Here is a 20,306-nt window from a genome sequence, read left to right as displayed (position 1 = left end):
GTCTAGACAGCAGCATGTATGCTGCCAATTATGCTCTAATTTCGGTCACATAGCTCCCCATTGTTCCCAGTTTCGCAGTAGCACTCAGCAGCCTTCTGCTCACCTTGTTGTTGGGAATGTTTCTGCTGTGACTTGGTTCCCCGGCATCGGTGCAAAGCAACACGTCACACCTGATCTTGGAACTCTAACCGATTTTGCACCCTATCTTGGTAATGATTATTAGCATGTTGGTGACGGTAAGGGCCTTGACATATCCCATATTGGATATACTACATTACATTCCCCAAAATGCATGTTTGTGTGTGTTATGCTGGGATTTGATGAAAGATTATGTGCTGGAATTGATGATTTCAATGTGCGTGTTCTGCTGAGATTCGATGAAAGATTATATGCTGGAATTTATTATTGCATGTGTGTCTTCTGCTGGAATTTTGTGACAGATTATGTGCTGGAATTGATTATTGCATGTGTGTGTGTATGTTCATGCAAAAATCATGTGACTTTGCTGGAACCTAATGTCAAATTGCATTGTCTGTAGTGAATTTGTAAATTGCTGCTGAAATTGATTCGTTTGTAGCAAATTAGTATTTACTGTCGAATTGTGTGTTCTGCAGCAAATTTGGGGTTCGATACCAAAGTTGTATTGTATGCAACAAATTTGTAATTCGCTATCGAACTTGAGTTGTTTGTACCAAATTAGCATTTGCTGTCAAATTATGTGTTATGCAACGAATTTGTAATTTGCTGCCAAAATTGAGTTGTTGCAGTGAATTTGCATTCGCTGCTAAATTTTGTGTTCTACAATGAATTTGTGATTCGATGCCAAAGTTGTATTGTTCATAGTGAATTTGTGACTTGCTGCTGAAATTGTGGCGCCAGCAACGAAACAGTTTTCGCTATCAAATTGTATGGCCTACAACGAATCAATTTTTGCTGCCAATTTCTACAATAGGCCTCTCGGGCATAAATGACTCACATGCTTATAACAATTTCATTGTATAATGGTGTAAAATGTGAAAGATTTGAATGTGAACATATGAACTCTTGAAATAAGTACGGTGATGAATGTGATTCAAAGATACAAATGTACTGATTTGTGACCATTGATGTCTTAGGTGGTGCGGTCGGGATCAGACCATCATCAGGACAAAAACAACCCACAGGTGGAGCAGGTAGGTGACTTCCACCTTCCTTTTTCATAACGTTTATTAAATGTTCTATCATGAATTGTTACCGTATTGTGTTAGTATAGATATGAAACTGCCAAATAGGTAAATGTTGACAAATGATTGATTAGGTTCGGCTAATGGCATCCGAATGGATGGCCGGGACAAATGATTGATTAACTTCGACTAATGGCATCTGAATGGATGGTTGGTACAACTGGTTGATTAACTTTGGTTAATGGCATCCGAATGGATGCCAAATGATTGATTAGCTTTGGATGACAAATGATTGATTATCTTATGCTAATGACATCCAAATGGATGGCCGAGACAAATGATTGATTAGATTCGGCTAATGGCATATGAAGTGGATGGCCGGGACTAGTGAACGATTAACTTCGGCTAATGATGACTTAAGAGGATAATCAGATTTAAGATTATGGTTGATTGCAAGAATTGATGCCTTTATATGTACTGCAAGCCGTGCATACCAAGTATATAAAGGAACTACAAATGTTACGCTTCAAACTTGGGATAATGTTAATGCTTCATTAAACTTCCAGACTGCTTATTATTATTAAGTAATATTCTTATAATTTTGTACTACAACAAGGACGTCACACCAATGAGGTGCCTAGGAAACCCAATGCACAAGAACCTACTTTTGCAAGGAATCATGTAGTTGCATTCTAAATCATGATGTATTTTAAATGATTTAATGTACTGAATGTATAACTATTATTAGATCTTTATTATCATTTCAACACATTTTCGCATAACTTCATCCACCATATATGCAGAATTTATGTCATCAACACAAGTATAATCACAACAATCATGTCGCAACCACATTCTCATTCACTTGAACCATATTCATGCAAGTTCATTAACCTCATAATAAAATCAAAGCATTAACATTAACACAAATTCTATTTCAACTTAGTTATCATCCTAAGGGTTCAACAAGATCATAATTCTGCACATTCTTGCATTGTATTTTTACACAACTCTTCACTCATGCATGCTAAATCCATAAATTATAAAAAACATGAATTTTTACCTCACCTCAACTCATGCATGTTTCCATGAGTTAAACAAGGTCACAAATTTCAGGTTTTATCATTTCATTTCATCCTTTTCAAATTTTTTCCCTTGGGTGGCCCTTAGAATAGGTTTTGTTCATCATGTTCATCCATTTCTTTTCTATCAATGTTTCTAGAATAGGTCCACCCATCCAGCCCCCATTATCCTTAATCTTTCTATCTAGTCCTTGACACAATCAAAGAATTGATATCTTATCCCAGGTGCAGGAGTGTCAAAATAATAAATAACCCAGCAAGACCGGGGTCAAACTATATAAATTATCAATAATAAAAGGAGAAAAGTTGAAGAGAACTTTTGAGATGTGATATTGATGTAAAGATTTAATCAAAGATAAAAACAATTATCAAGGTTAGAGGATCCACTAATGGTATTTCAAATAAATATAATATAAACTCTTTTTATTACTCAACTAGAAACCACACACAAAGGAGGATCCATTCAAATGATTTATCGTTATTAGCTCATTATAAATTATTCACATGATCATATTAATCATCTTATCTAAGTAACACCATACTTGTAAATATTGTCAAGTATTCATGATGCTAACTTATGTTAACAACAAATCAAGTTCCTCTTGTCGCGGGTGCGTGGCGTCGCGGCGAATATTCCACTTTAAAATCTAGGAAAAAGTGTATGGTATCTATCTGGCAAATATGGGAAGACAAGAAAATATTGTCTTTTTTTGTAGAAAATGAAATGGGAGTCGCCACCTAGTATTTTGGTCACTAGGAACCCTAACTGGTCTTAGAGATTGGGTACGGGGACTGGTTGCGTAAAGGGAAGGTATTAGCACCCAAATACGCCCTACCTAAGGTAAGCTGCATTGTTTATTTGTCTGATAAAATTCAAGGTCTCATTGTGTTTCCTAGTTATTGGTTCGTTTATGGTTCAAGAAAAGTCCTCCTCAATTAGGAGGTCCTTATCTTATCGGGTAGAACCTAACCGTTCTAACGTCTATGTAAAACATATTTAATATCAGGAATATTTAATACTAAAAAGAAGACAAAAAGATTTTTTTAGAATTTTTGAAATATTGGTTTAGTTCTCATGGCTTGAATAAACTGGTTATTAAAGCCAAAATGCATGCTCATACATATATTGTTTTTGAAATTTCCTTTGTTGTGTGAAAATATGATGTTATAATATTTATATATATATATATATATATATTGGAGAGACTAGGCTGTATTTTAAAACAAAACATTTTTTAATTATGTATTTTTTTGATGTTTTGACGCAAATCGGGTATTTTAATACTGGGTTGGTATTCGTACGGTATAAAAATACAACCAAATATTAATCCACTTTGATAAAAAATATGAAGAAAAATCAACAATATTTTTTAAGATATTTAGAAAATTTTTGAAAGCAAAAGACATTTTTTTATTTTTGAAAATCTTTGATGTTTTGATGAAAACCGGGTATTTTAATACCGGATTTGTATCTTTACAGTATAAAAATACAAACCGATATTGATCAAAATGTAGTGATAAAATTACAACAAAAACCCATATTTTTTTAAATAAATTTTTTTTGAATTTTTCGTAATTTTACATACATATATATATATATATAATAGAAAATATAATATATATAATATATAATATTAAATGGGCTGGGCTGGTCCGGCCCAGTCAACTAGGCCGGACGCAGCCCAAAAGGTGTTGGGCTGACCTCGGCCCAAAATGGATTGGGCCGACCTCGACCCAAACTATTATCCTCTTCTGGGCCAGGCCCGGCCCAGAAGAGATGGCTGGGCCAGGATCCGCCTGGCCCAGCAACCCAAAACGGGCGGGGGGAATTAATTTTCCCCCACCCCTGCATGCAGAACACTATTCGTTCTGCATGCAAAGAAGGAAAAAAAATAAACGCCGGAATATGGGGGAAGAAGGGTTACCTGGCGGGGCTGTGGCGGAGGCCGGTGGTGGTGCCTTGGTTCACGGACGGCGGCTCCAGGCGGCGCTGCGGCTGTTTCCAGTGGCAGAGAGTGAGGTTGTTCCTCTTCCCTCGTCCTCCGTTTCCATTTCCTTCCGTTTTCTCTCCTTTCTTCTTCCTCTTTGGTTTCTCTCTTCTCCCTCTGTTTTTCTCTTCCTGCTTCGGGTCCTTTTTTTTTTTTCTCTCCTTCGTTCTCCCCTCTCTCTCCTCTCTTTCGGTCTTCTTTTTTTCGGCCCCTTTTCTCTTTTTTTTTTTTTCGGGTCCCTCTTTCTTTTTCTCTTCGGGTTCTTTTCTCTTTCGGGTCTTTCCTCCTCCTTTCCCCCCTCCGTTTTCAGTGTTCTTGGGTCTCTTTATAGAGCCAAGGGGCGGGGCTTTTTAGAGGTAGAGGTACGGCTTCCCCATTTTCCTGGTAGGCGTGCGGCGGGTGGTCGGCCAGTGGGCGTGGCTGGCGAGGAGCGGCTCCCTCGGTTTTCTGGTAAGGCATGCGGTCCAGAGAGGTAGCACACTTGAAGAAGAAAAAACCAACCATTTTTCTTTCTTCCCCTGCTGCACGTCCACGGGAGGAAGAAAGAGGAACAGTGTCGTTCAAAACGACACCGTTCCGATATCTTTTTTTTTTTTACATGAAACGGCGTCGTTTTAGGCAAAACGCGCCGTTTCATTTAAGTCCTGCAAAACGCCAAAACGCGTCAATTTGCAAGGCAGTCCTCAATTATCTTTTGTTTATTTCAATTGTGTCCCTGCCAATTTCGATCTTTGTCCCTCTTGTTGGCCGCGTTTTTCACTTTAGTCCTTGGCCTCTGATTTATGCAATTGAGCCCTGAATTGATTAATAAACTTTCAATTTCTTCAATTAGGCCCCTGAACCGAATAATTCCAGTCCCCTTACTTACGCGGCTATTCCAAATTGGTCCCTGGTTTCGGATTTTCTCAATTAAGTCCCCAATTGGCCCTTAAACTTCAATATTTATGCAATTAAGCCCCTGATTTGACCTAATAAATTCCTAAAAAATATATTTTGGCCCCAGAACTTTAATTTCTTCCAATTAAAGCCTAAATTGACTTAAAACTCAATTTTCCTTGCAATCAAAACCTCTATAAATTCAAATAAACCTTCAATAAAATCCAATTGAGTCCATAAACATCCAATTTTGGCCATTTTCTCTTCAAATTAAATTTTCTCTTCCAACAGGGCTCTCCTCAGTTAAATATATACTATAAAATTTCACTCCTTGCATTTCTGAACCTCCTTAATCAATTTTTTTTCTGATTCTTTCTGAGCGCTCCCACCTCTTATTATTTTTCTAAATTCTTCCGGCCATATATTTTTATTTTTGTGGGGGGACCCAAAAATGGGTTACAACACCTCTCATAACAACGATGTTGGTCGAAGACTATGAAAGATCAAGCATTTATTGTACCAAGTGTTAAACAACATAAATACATAAATCTAGATTAACCATTTAACAAGCAAGGTATTAAGAGTGAATAAGATAAAAATGATAAGACATGTTAAGAGCAAACTTTCTTGGATATAAACATTGAAGTCCATGTTTTGTTCATATTATACATATTCTAACACCACTAGTGAAAACATTTCACCTTGTCATAATAAACTTAGCTAAACATTATGAAGAAGAGAAACATGAATAAACAAGATAAGAACATGATTATGATATAAGTTAACTAAGTATAGAAAGGAAATGAAAAGGCATAAACAAGAGATTAATATAGCATGAAAGAAAACTTCAACATTACAGAGAGAGAAAGCAAGAAGATGATCTTGATCTCAAAAACAAGATGCTTAAATACATGGAAAATGTCTCCTTTTATAGGCTAAAATTCGGAACTATTGATTAGATGACTAATTATTTAGTTGGTGGCCAACCATTGACTTGGTGGCTGGTTATTGACATTGTTGGCTAGCCAAAACACCATTGCTAACATCAGAATTCGAGCACATAGTCTTCACAAAAGTTGTGGGCAATTGTCTCAGATTTTCAACAAGAGAAACCACAGGCATTGTGCAGTAGCAACAGTAGGGGAGCACGAGTAGAGCTTCTACTGCAGGTAGGTGAACCACACCTATACTTTCTAGTTAAATTCCATGATTTAATATGTTATTGATGTGAAATGTGAATTAGCAAATGTTGAATATTTTGTGAAAGGATGAAAGTTTTGATGTTATTATTTTGGATAGTTGATGCAACCATATTATTTGATAGTTTTACCCACATTTACCTATGTTTTACACATAAAATGTCTTGATATTCTTTGTTTTATGTTTTGAAGGCACTTTTGGATGGAAGGTTCAAAAAGAAGTAAATTGGAGATAATTGGCAGATTTGACCTTAAGTCGATGTTTTGTGTAGAGCTTGAGCTCTAGAGATTGAAACAAAGTGATTCTAGTAGAATTAGAAAGCTAACATACATTACATTCTATACATATAAGGAAAGAAAAATAAAAAGAGAAAGAGCATGGAAATCACAGCCTTCAAAGTCAAATCTTGCATTCTGCCAATGTTGACCTTTGACCACTCCGACTAGAATATCTTGAGCTAAAGTCCATTGGATGCAAACTCAATTTGTTTGGATTCCTAACTCAAAAACCTATCAGCCTACCAAACAACAGCAAATGAGAGAGATATGATTTTTCTAAGATGACACATGAATTTTATCAGTAGACAGGTTTTGTGAAGAAACAAGTCCAAAGTACTTCTCAAAGCATCCAAACATCATCCAAGTCTTTATTTCAGCAATTTAGCTTCTCTAAGTCAAAAGTCAAAGCTTAAAGATTTTATGCAAGGCTATTTCTTCTTTTTTAGGAAAATAGTTATTAAAGTATTTAAATGTAAATTGTCTACTTAGGAAAGGACAATTTTGTAGAAAAGAGATTAGGGTTTCCTAAGATATATAAAAAAAAAAAGGAAAGAGAGGGCAGCCAGCCAGTAAAAAAAAAGCCTTTTCCTCTAATAGAATCGCAAATCTTGTTTTCTTCCTTCTTTTTGATTAATTGTTCAGTAGACATGTAAGGCTAAACTCTTTTTCTTGGTGGCAAAGACGTGAAAACTTTTGGATTTCAAGAACTGTGAGATTTAGTTTACCTTTTCTTTTTAGTTTATATGATGAATATGTTTGTTCTCCTATGCTTATTTTTCCTATGATTGTTTATTGTAATTGCTAGAGCGGACTCTAAGTTATTATTGTAGACACTCTATTGCTAAGTTCAATATCAAAACCGGAGTTGTGGTATATGAACTTGTGAAACAACTGAGTTTAATAATTATGGCAGATCTACATTTTTAACCTTAGGGAGAATAGTCGATTGATCAAATCAAACATGGATTGCAGACAATTATGTTGTCTAGATTAATCAACTCATCTAGTTCTTAAGGATGCCATTGAATTAAATTACTAGTGCGAACACTGTGGTTATTTGATGGTTAGGATTAGTTATACAACGAATCTGTTAACTAATCAACATAAGAAAAGATTAATATTCAGAGTATAAATTGATGTTTTGTTTCCATGATCAATTTTGATTTCTGTAGGTGTACGTTTACTTACGACCAATATTTGTTTTTCTTGATAAATTTTGGTTTTCTTTGATTTAGCATTGATTGCTTCTTTCTCTTTACATTTGCTTTTGCCTAGATAACCTCTAACCCCACCCCCCCAAATCACATATCATCTAGCATAAAAATCTGACTTGAACCTTCCTCGTGGGATCAACCCCTTACTTGCTCTGTACTATCTTGTGTGTTGTGTTTGAAGCTATGGTCATTAATTTGTGCGACCATGACATTGTAACAATAGTAGTCTGAATGTATGTGTGTTCAAAGTAAATGATCCTTGTGTGAAATTACCAAGCGATGAAATTATCACTAATATAGGAAATATTAGTGTGATATATGGTGTTGACTAACATGCATTTAGTGTATGTTAGGATTTCGAGTAAGGGGATCACCATGTATTGGCTAGCATATATTTAGTGTATGTTAGGATCCCGGGTAAGGGGATCACTATGCATTGATGCCTATGAGACATGGACTAGCATACATTTAGTGTATGTTAGGATCCGGGGTAAGGGGATCACCATGCATAGACTAACATACATTTAGTATATATTAGCATCTCGGGTAAGGGGATCACCATACATCGACTAGATATATTTAGTGTATGTTAGGGTCTTGAGTGAGCAAGGGCAAAGCTAGGATTTTTTGTTAGAGGGGCAAAACTAATATAATAAAATATAATATTTTTTTAATCTATTATACATGAGTTGTAAAAATAAAATAAAAAATACATGACTTAGTTTTATTTAAATAACGTATTACAAAACATATAATGATCTTTATACAAGGTAAGAGGTTTAGAGCAATATCAAAATGAGTCAAAGCGATGAAGTTAATTTCATCTTCATAATGTATCCATTACTTTAATTTTGTTGGTCTTTGTACCTATCAAATACAAACATACAAAGTATATAAGAAACATTAGCTAAAGTGAAGCATTATTTATGTTTGATAAACTTTGAAATAAAATAAAAAATAATAAAGAATGATTTTTACATATTTATTTTAATTATGCTCGTCGTTCTTTCATAGAATAAAAATCATCGATTATCATATCAATTGTGAATCTTTCAGCAATTTTCTTATCTATATATATATATACAATCAAATAATTTGCAAGAAAATCATCCTTCATCCGATTGTGAAGTCTTGTTTTAACAATCTTCATCATTGAGAAAGCTCGTTCAGTAGTTGTTGTCGAAATAACAAGAGTCAAAATAAGTCGAATCAACCTGTCAATGAGTGGATAAATTGATGATTTTTCTGTTTCAACCAATCCTTGACATAAATCAGCAATCGATGACATATTCTTTAACTTTGGATTATTAGGTACATCAAACTCATAATGTTGTAATTGAAATCTCAAATAAATTTTTTCTTGGTTAGAAAAATCTTCAGGATAGAACTTGTCAACAAGTAAGCATATATCTTCAAAATTGAATAATTTATAGCTATTTCTAGGATCTAAAGTTGTGCTCAACTTAAGAAGCTTGATCGTCTGCTCATTAAATCTATTATTTAGCTCTTGTAATTATTGATCAATGATACTTGTAAATATATCAACTCGATAGTGATGCTCAACTATTACTGATTTTTTTTACGGCGAGATCGTCCCACATTAGAAAAACAAGCATCCATATCAGGAACTTCAATGTCTTCATGCTTACAAAATGATGTCACTTCTTCTAAAAGAGTTTCCCAACAATCATCTCTTAACTTCTGAATTAAAGTCTTTGTGGTAGTCACCAAATGTATAGCATTTAAAATGTCTTGAGATTTTTGTTGCAAGGCTTGACAAAGCATATTAGTAATTCCCATAACATTCTTCATTATGTATAAGATGAATGCAAAATCAAATGACATTAGCAACTTAAATGAACAGACTGTATCACCACATTGAGAATAAGTAGATCCATCTAAAGCAATGTTTTAACCAAGCAAGTTGCCCCATACATTTTTATCAAACTGCAAATTGATTTGAAGTGCGAACTCCATCTGCTATCTCTAGGCCATTGCAAACCACCTACTTGAGTAACTCTTTTACCTATTTCAATCTCACTAATATCAACTAGATGTTCAATTGTAGCTGCTTGAAAAGCTCGTAATTCGTCATTAAACTTGCAAGAAGCACTGATAATGTTAATAATAAAAATCAAATTCTGAAAGAAAGTGTGAACACAAGATATTTCTCTAGTTGCAACAATAAAAGCTAATTGTAATTGATGAGCTAAGCAATGTACATAATGTTTTGAATAAAGCTTGCAAACCATTCCACTCTCCACTCATATTATTAGCACCATCATACCCTTGATCCTTAATATTTTGAACATCAAGATTGTGATGAGATAAAACAAGGAAATATCTTCCTTAAGAGTTAAAGCAGTTGTATCTTTGACATGAACTATATCAAAAAATCATTCTCGTATAAATCCATTTCTATCAACAAACCTAATAACAAGGGTCATTTGCTCTCTTATGGATTCATCTCGAGCTTCATCAATAATTAAACAAAATCTTGCATCACCAATCTCATGATGAATTGGAGACTGAACATTTCTAGCAAAGACATGCAAAATTTCTTTTTGAATTTGATGTGAGGTGTATTTAGCATTTTGTGGAGCATTACCCAAAACAAGAGCACCTACTTGCTCATTATAAGATGCTTAAAGTTCCATCATTTCAAGAAAATTACCTCGGTTTTTTTATTCTGGACATTCATCATGCCCTCTAAAAGCACATGCTTCAAATGTGAGCCAACAAACAATATCTATTGAAGCTTTAATACATAATTGATTATTTAGAATTTCTTGAGTAGTTTGCCTCTTAACTACCTTCTCCATATGACATGACTAATTTTTCAAAATTTCCAAGCATTTGGTAGCAAATCTGTGAGCTGAATTTGGACCTTTTTCCCATATGAGTCAAAAAAGCACATCGTTTCCTATCATTAACTTTCTTCCAACAATTGAATCCTTTAACAATAAATGTGTCTGATCTTGGCTTTCTAAATGGTTTACTTGAAAATAGATAGCAAGGAAAACAAAATGTAGTATTTTTCTCTGAATATTCAAGCCATGGATAACTTTTCAACCAATGAGATTGAAATCGACAAGGATGTTTTCCACTAGTCAGTGGATATTCAGATATCAAAGGTTAATATGGCCTCAAATTAATTTATGCCCTTCGAATTTCATCTTGTTGATTAATCGGGTATTCCCAAATTTAAGGACGATTACTTGGATCTCTAATTAAATGAGCAATGTTGATTCTATTAGGAGGTGGTTCACTAGTCAATGCAGGTTGTTCGTAAAATGAAGCACATTGGAGTTGCTAAACCATAACTTCAACATTACCATTGCAATTGGTTCACTAGGCTGTGAGTTATCAATATTTTTCCTCTTTTTCTCAAAAAATGAATCAATTCTTCTTATTTTGTTCATGGTTCAACCTAAAATCAAAACATATATCGTAAGAAAAAATTGATAATTTTGGTGGCTTTGCTAAAACAAAACAAAAAAAATATCCAAGCATAATCAAAACAAACCCATAAAATATATCCAATTAATTAGAAAAAAAAATCACTATAACAAGAATTCAAAAACAATTGTTAAAACTAGTAGATCTGAGAAAAAAAAGAAGCAAAAATAGTATAACTATAAAAAACAAATCATCAAATTCTTAACAAACATCCCAAAACAAAAAAAATAAATTTTAAGTTTGGGTTACCAATGACCAATTACCTTGTTTTGTTTGATGAAAGATGAATTAATTGATGGGTTTGTCGTCTGCTTTAGCCTTTTTGCTTGCTATTGCTATTTGTATTCTTATTTATATTTTTTAATTTTTATTTGAGGGCTCCAAATAGTGACGGCAAAGTCAATTTAGTTGAAAAGGTTTATAACTTTATGTTTTTCTTTCCACATATATAGGACTTTTAAAGTGATCCTATATCATTTAGCAAATATATTTACTATGGGAAGGGCCCACCTATTTAAAATAAAATATATTTCACCTTCCCACACTCAAATACTAAAAAAATTTAAAATGTTTTGCAGGGGCCTGGCCCTTATTTGCCTCCCTTTAATTCCACCCCTGCGGGTAAGGGGATTGTTGTGCGTCGACACCTACGAGGTGATGATGATACCGGTGAAATTGGTATTGTCAATGTGTTAGGCAGAAATAGTCATGGTTGATCTTATGAAATCTTGAATGATAAAGAGTTGTAATGAAAACAAGAGAGGAGAAGTGAATAGAATATGAATACATGCTTATTTTTTTAAAATTGTTGGATAATTGTGTTATTATACTTATTGTGATATTCATGTTTCAATAATATGTATTTAGTTTCAGGACCATCGCATGCATGACAGGAGTAGATTCTAGCTTATGTTCACTTTTTGTTATCTATTTCTAAAGAGCATATCCTTATATTTTGTATTATTACAATATTTATATAATGTAATTTGTATATTTGATGTTTAAACTTAAATAAATAAACTTAACTCTAAAAATCATATAATTATGTTCCATGTATGATTGTTTATCTCATTTATTCCTCTTTAATGATATTTGTTGTTCAATGTATGTTATAAATATTGTGTTTGTGTTGATGATGATGTTTGTGGGATTAAGACCTAGGATGATTGGGTCGTGATTGAGTTATGAGATGTGAGATATTAGAAGTGTAAACAGGTTCTTTGTTAATAACTTGAGACCTCCCGGTATAGTGGAGACTCTGCCAATATTTTTGTAGAAATTTCGATAGACTTGTATATGAAAATCATATATACAAAAAAGCAATTACCCTATTTTTCATTCGACATGAGATTGTTGTTTTATCCTGGATATGAGGATGTAACAACATACCTTTTTTTTGGTCTTTTTCTAGGGGTGAAGATATTATATTATTATATTAATATATTATACAATATATTAAAAGGGATCATAGCCCCTCTTACGGTGGATTGCAGCAGTATAATGGCTGAATTGCCCTTACCATGAAGAGTTGGAAAGACTGTAGGGGGAGGGTGGGGTTGTTTTTTCATTGAGATTCATTTGACATTGAAGGGATGGTTGGGGAGAAAATAGTCAGATCTGATTTTGACAGGGGCATGGTAAGGCTGCAAACACGTGGCGCTGGGGCTGCATGCCTTGGGTGCTAGGGTCAACCGCGTGTATGGCTGCAGACTGAGGCGAGCAGGTCTGCAAACCTGCATGCCTAGGTGGCAGATCCGAGCACGTGTCCAGGGTCTATAAAGCCCCCCACGGGTTCAAGGCTCGCACAACTTGGTCAGCAGACCCACGCACCTGGGTTTGTCTTTGTTTATTGATCGGCTCCTGGGTTTGCAGACCACGTAGAAAGGAATAACAAATTCAAAAGATTTTGGAAAAAAAATATAACAAGAGTTATTAGTATTGTTGTTGTTTTTATTATCATTGATATATTTCCAAAAAAAAACATTATTACTATAAAAACTTAGGTTAGAGAAGTTTAATATCATTATTAATATGATAAATATTATTACATGTATTATAATGTTATTATTTTTATTATAGCTAATATGGTTCATATAATAATTAGTAAATTTGAAAAAAATACTATTAATATTGAAAAACAAACATAGATTTAATTTGAAGGGTAAATGTATTAATTATTGTTCTTATTATTATTATTATCATTAATAAATTTGAAAAAAAATATTATTACCACCAAGAAAAACCATATAGTTGTTTTGAAGGATAAAATTACAAATTATTATTATTTGTGTTATAAATATTATTATTTTTATTATAATTAAAGGTATTAATATAAAAAATATTATTATTTGAGGTATAAATATTATTATTTTCATTACAATTGAAAGTAATAATATTAAAAATAGTATTATTTGTATCATAAATATTATTATTTTTATTATAATTCTCTTGAGTCTTGCAACATGACCCAATTCTATTGGTTCCTGCGTAGGACCCATGAGCCTTGGATCCTGCTTCCAGACCCATTTCTGTTGGGTCTGGTATCCGCACCCATTAGACGTGGGTCCCACGATGGACCCATTACACTTGGGTCCAGTGTTAGGATCCAATTCTCTTAGGGCCTGCATCAGGACCCCTAGGACCCTTTAGAATTTGGTCATACATTAGGACCAATTCTCTTGGGTCCTACTTCAGGCCCCAAAGCTAATGGGTCTTACGTCAAGACCCAATGCTTTTTGGTCCGACATCAGGACCTAATTCTCTTGTTTCCGGCATCAAGACACAAAGCTAATAGGTCCTGCGTTAGGACTCAATTCTCTCAGGTCTTTCTTCAAGACCCAAGATTTTTTGATCTTAGGTTTCTAAATATAATTATTTGTATTATAAATATAATTATTTTTATTATAATTCAAAGTATTAATATCAAACATATTATTATTTGTGTTGTAAATATTATAATTTTTATTATAATAAAATTATTAATATGAAAAATAGTAATATTTGTGTTATAAATATTATTATTTTTATTATAATTAATATTATTAATAAAATAATTAATAAATTTGAAAAAAAAACATTATTATTAATATTGAAAAACAACCATAGATTTGATATTATTATTATTATTATTTTACCCTTCAAATCAAATCTATGGTTGTTTTTCATAATTAATAATAATGTTTTTAAAATTTCTTAATTATGTATTAATTCTAATAAAAATAATAAGATTATAAGACAATATTAATTATAATAAAAATAACTATATTTATAAGACAAATAATAATATTTTTTATATTAATAATACTAATAATAATAAATTTTAAAATAATTATAATACAAATAATAATATCTTTGGGTATGATTGTGCAGGCAGACCCAAGAATATTTGGTCCCGGTGCCTAGCTAGACCCAAGATCTGTGGGTCTGGCTAGGCAGCGAGACCCAACCCCTTTTTGAAGTGTTTTGAGTGTGGCCCAAAACTATTGAGTCCTGTTGGGTAGCAGAACCCAACGCTATTATCATTTTTTGGAATAATTTTTTTTTTGTACTTGACACACATTGTGTTAGTAATTGGCGAACCTGTTCCCTCACATCATCAAGATACAATCCATACATCAATAACAATCAACCTTTCATTTAAAAGTGAATCTTACAGAAACACATAATATTATGTTTGCATGATTAGAAGTTCACATTAAAAATATACATACATAGACATGAGTTTGCATTCCTATCCTACTAATAATCATCACGAATTTAAACTAAAGGATCTAATAAAAGTTACACGTTCAGTACATTGATTCATACAAAATACACTGTGATTTAGAATGCAAACTACATGATTCCTTTCAAAAGTAGGTCCCCGTGTATTGGGTTTCCTAGGCACCTTGTTGATGTGACATCCCTGCTGTAGTACAAAATATTTAAGAGAATGCAATTACTTAAAAATAATAATGATAATTAAACGGTCTGGTAGTTTAATGAAGCGTTAATATTATCCCATGTTTGAAGCATGACATTTATAGTTTCTTCATGTACTTAGTATAATCAACTCGTAGTACATATAGATGCACCAATTTTTTGCAATCAACCATAATCTTAAACCCGGCTATCATCTTAAGGCATCATTTGTTGAGGCTAACCGTTCACACACCCCGGTTATCCACTTCGGATGCCATCAACTAAAGTTGATCAACCGTTGTCCCGATCATCCATTCGGATGCCTTTAGCCGAAGCTAATCAATCATTTGTCCTGGTCATCCATTCGGATGCCATTAGCTGAGGCTAATCAATCATTTGTCTCGGTCAACCATTCGGATGCCATTATCAGATGCCATTAGCCGAAGCTAATCATTCATTTGTCCCGGTCATCCATTTGGATGCCATTAGCCAAAGCTAATCGACCCTTTGTCAACATTTAAGCATTTGACAATCTAATATTTGTTCTAACATAATATGGTAACATTCATGATAAAGTATTTCATTATTCAACGTATGAAAAAGGAAGGTGAAAGTCACCTACCTGCTGCACCTGTGGGTTGTTCTTGTCTTGACGATGGTCCAATCCTGACCGCACCACCTAAGACATCAATGGTCACAAATCAGTACATTTCTATCTTTGAATCACATTCGTCACCACACTTATTCCAAGAGTTCATATGTTCACATTCAAGTGTTCCACATTTTATATCATCATACCATGAAATTATTACTAGCAATTAAGTCATTTCTGCCTAGGAGGCCTATTGTAAAAATCGGCAGCGAAAACTGGTTCACTGCCGGCTGCCAATTTGGCAGTGAAGACTAGTTCGCTACAGCCAACATGTATTGCAGCAACAAATGCTACTTCGCTGTAGACAACTCAATTTGGCAGCGAGTCACAAATTTGCTACAAACAATACAACTTCGGCAACGAATACTAATTCGCTGCAGGCAACTCAGTTTCGCCAGTGAATCACTAATTTGCTGCAGAACACCCATCTTGGCAGCGAATGCTAATTCGTTGCAGACAACTCAATTTCAACAGATAATCACAGATTCGCTGCTGAACACCCAATTCAGCAGCGAATGTTAATTCGCTACAGACAACTCAGTTCGGCAGCAAATCACAGATTCACTGCAGACAACAACTTCGACAACGAATCACAAATTCACTACAGACAACTCAACTTTGACAGCGAATGCTAGTTCGCTGTAGACGACACAATTTCGGCTGCGAATTCCAATTTCGCTGCAGAACACGCAATTCGACAGCGAATGTTAATTCGCTGCAGAAGACTCAGTTTCGGCAGTGAATCGCAAATTCGCTGCTTAACACACATTTCAGCATGAACACACATCACACATGCTGTAACAACCCCAGCACATAAACTGTCACGAAGTTCCAGCAGAACTCACACATTGAAACCATCAATTTCATCATATAATCTTTCAATAATTTCCAGCAGAACACACACATTGAAACCATCAATTCCAGCATATAATCTTTCAATAAATTCCAGCAAAACACACATATGCATGCTGGTCAACCCCATAGTTAAGGCCAGCCCTTTACCATGATTTGTTCTTTCTATTTTATTCATTTTTCTTTGTTAGATGTTCTTGGAATTAGCCTCATTTCGTTTCTATTTCCTTGTCCTTTTAGTTAATTTCAGTTTCCTTCACAGCTAGCTTAGGTCAATTTTCTTAGGGTCTTCTTCTTCATTTCTAGTTCTGGGTCTTAAGGAGAAGAGGAAGGGAGTTTCATGACCCATACCTTTTTAATCTAACTAAGTTTGGGGAAGGTTTGACAATATTCTTTCTCCTCTCCTGCTGGTTCTCCTCTTTCTTCCTCTCACGTTTTCTAGCCCCCTTTTCCTTTTCCTCTAGGCAGCTGTCCACTTTTCTCTCAAGGTCTCAACTCTCCCTCACACGTTTACAAGGCATTCTCTGTTGGTTTGGTTTAGGTTTCTTTTGGGAAGGAGGAAGGGAAGAGCAACATGCACCTGGACATGCAACTGTTGCAGACAACTTTGGGAAGAGGAAGGGTCACCTTCTCTCTCCTCCTTGTATTTATACTCCCCATTAAATGAGGTGGGGTGTTTGGGGTTGGTTTAGATGTGTTCTTATCCTTGTTTTGGTCTCTCCAAAATTGGTTTTACCCCTCCCTCCCAGCTCCTTAAGACAATTTAAAAACTGCGTCGCTGTTGATTCAGAAATCAGTAACGAAAACTGCGTCGCTATCGATTCAGAAATCGGTAACGAAAACTGTGTCCCTACCGATTTCTGGCAACGAAAACCTGCATCGGTGCCAATTCAGGAAATCGGCAGCTAAAACTATGTCGATGTCGATTCAGGAAATCAGCAGCTAAAACTGCGTTGCTGCTGACCGATTCAAAAATCGGAAGCAATATATGGAATTGATGACAACTTGCTTCATATCTTGTTGAGATTATATTCACATTACATGTGTACATGAAGATGATAAAGGCATTAGGAATTTTAACCACTTAAGTCAAAAAGTCATCCTAAAGTATATTATCGTTATTAAGCTTGTTTATATTTTCTTTGCTTTACCCATTTGTAAACCTTAACTTTTTATATGTTTTCCTTTTCCCCTGGCCAAGGATTAGTAAATCTTATACTTGATGATATCTTATGGGATTATTGTTGGAAATTATGTGAAAAGAAAAAAAGTTATGCTTAATGAAAAGAATGGGCAAAGTTGCCAAAGGTGAAAGAAAAAAAAGAAAAAAGAAAAAAGAAGGAAAAGAAAAGTGTTCCATTGTGTTCTTAAAATTTTATATTGATGGAGCTTTGTTGCGATGTCGTGGTCGCACAAATTAATTACTCTAGCTTAAAACACAATACACAAGATAGTATAGAGCAAGTAAGGGGTCGATCCCACGAGGAAGGTTCAAGTCAGATTTTTGGATTTGGCTTGGCAGCCAGACCAAAAAACGTTGGGTTTAGTTGCCATGTCAGACTCAAAAGCTTTTGGTAGAGAAAGCAATTCCCTCAACCATAATTTTTTTTACAAAAAACACAGTAGAGGAACGCCCCCCGGGGCGCTACAATGATGTCCACAATGAAAATAGTCTATGCCTACAGTGTCGTCCACAATGCAATGTGTCTGTGTCCACTCTCACACGTTTTTGAAAGAGACTAGAGTAAACCCAAATAGTGCAATCCATAGTGAAATCAATCACAATCAACAGTGATTCGAAATAGTGCAATTCACAGTGAAATCGCTCACAGTCCACAGTAAACACGTCCACAATAAAATGTTTGTACAACACTTACCCAATGTATTAGAAATTATTCTAGGAAGGTTTTGGGTTTATCCTCGCTGCATTTTCTACTCCCTAAAACTCTTCTCCCTCAGATTTTCTTGGTCTCTTTCCACTCCTCCTCTATTGCCGCTAGCCTCCTCTCTTCCTTGCCCTCAATTTGTTTTGCTTTTGATGCTTTAATCTTCACTCAAACCTCTTATTTTCTCTCATGTGTTTGCTTGCATGTGATTTTCTCCACCTGTTCTTTGGAATAAGGTGTTGAAGAGCAGAATGTCTCTTCCTTTTCCCTTCGTCTCTATTATGCCATCAACCCCCTTATTCTTCTTAGGGCGGACAAGTTTTTTTCTTTTTTTTTTGCTTTTGTCCCTCATTTGTTTATATATTTTTAGTTTAGTCCCCTCACAAAGTCTTTCCACATTAGGTCCTAATTTCTCCTTATTTACTTATGTGTGTTTCATACTTCTAGTTAGAGCTCTTGTCTGTTACCAGTGGGTTCCTCTCTATTTACTAAATCTCATGCATCTATTTTTAAGGGTTTACCAAAAAATACCCATAAATGCATGCCTTTTTTTTTGTTTTTATATAGGTGTGAAGATATTTTTCTAAAAAACTAAAAGACAAACAAAACTATTGGTAAACAATTCTATTTTTTTTATGGTGGTGTAAATAATTCATTTTACTGCTTAGAAAAACTAGAAAAGGTAAATATACCTTTTATTGATTTTCTAATAATTAATGAGCCATTAAAAAAAAGATAAAATTGCTCTTAGGCTACTGTAACAATCAACGATAATCTATAAAGTGTTAGGGAATGTGGTTGTAGTTGCTTTTCAAAATGTTTTTTACTCGAAAACGCATCGAAACAATATTAGATTGATGTGGGTGCTGGTGTCATAGATGCTAATTACAGAGGCCCTATTTGGGTTATCAATCTAATGTTGATTTCAAGGTAAAGGTTGGCGATAGAATAGTGCAGTTGATTCTTGAGAAAATTGTAACTCCTGATGTCATGGAAGTCGAGGATTTGGATGCAACTGTGAGAGGTGTTGGAGGGTTTGGATCTATTGGTGTTTGAGCTTCCTATGATTTGTAATGTTTTTCCTTAAATGTTTCTGTTTCTTGGTGTTTAAATTTAGCGAGTAGATGGTGGACTAAGCAGTAAAAGTTTTGGGTTTGGTGAAGGGCTTTCTTTTGTTAATGAATACACGAGTGTTTTATGGTTTCATTTCCTTTTTTATCTTTTTATTAACCTCCTGCAACAAGGCTATATATATTTTATTGCTGATTGCATGGATAGGAACTATAAAAAGAAGCATCATGTAAAAACATTCCACCAACGAAATCTACCAAAATTAGGATTCATGATACTCATAAGGATCAAATTTCTATCAAATGAGCCAATTGGTTTAGATATAAAATATATAAAGAAGTCATAATGCTAAATACGTTAAATATGCAACACCTTCCCTTGTCCCATTGGATTGGGAACTTAGTGCACCATGTAAAAGTGTAAATGGAGCTTGCTCATAAACTTAACTTTTCCTTTCTTTTTTCTTTGGCTAAGTTGTTTTTTTTTTAAATTAATAATAATACTCAACCAACAAATATTCTCTGAACTGATTTTTCAATTATTTTTTCAATCTACTCCTAAACAATAGAATCGACAAAAAAACTTATAAAATAGAGAGAAAAACTTTAACCCATCTTCATCATCTCTTTAAAATTTCTAATTCTAAGTTTGCAAGTCATAAAAGAAAAGGCAAATAAAAAAAAGT

General features: G+C 34.2%; 1 protein-coding gene across 1 annotated transcript; it reads left to right on the top strand.

The window, feature by feature from the left end:
- The first annotated feature begins 4,151 nt into the window (after positions 1 to 4,151).
- Positions 4,152 to 19,606, top strand: LOC133682912 (deoxyuridine 5'-triphosphate nucleotidohydrolase-like). The gene is made up of 3 exons (XM_062106452.1): positions 4,152 to 4,333; positions 4,544 to 4,688; positions 19,442 to 19,606. Exons 1-3 carry the CDS (start codon positions 4,152 to 4,154, stop codon positions 19,604 to 19,606), a joined length of 492 nt encoding a protein of 163 aa, XP_061962436.1.
- Positions 19,607 to 20,306: the final 700 nt, after the last annotated feature.

Source organism: Populus nigra, chromosome 2 (genome assembly GCF_951802175.1).
Source record: "Populus nigra chromosome 2, ddPopNigr1.1, whole genome shotgun sequence".
Classification (NCBI taxonomy): Eukaryota; Viridiplantae; Streptophyta; class Magnoliopsida; order Malpighiales; family Salicaceae; genus Populus; species Populus nigra.
This window is presented reverse-complemented; position numbering and strand designations above follow the sequence as displayed.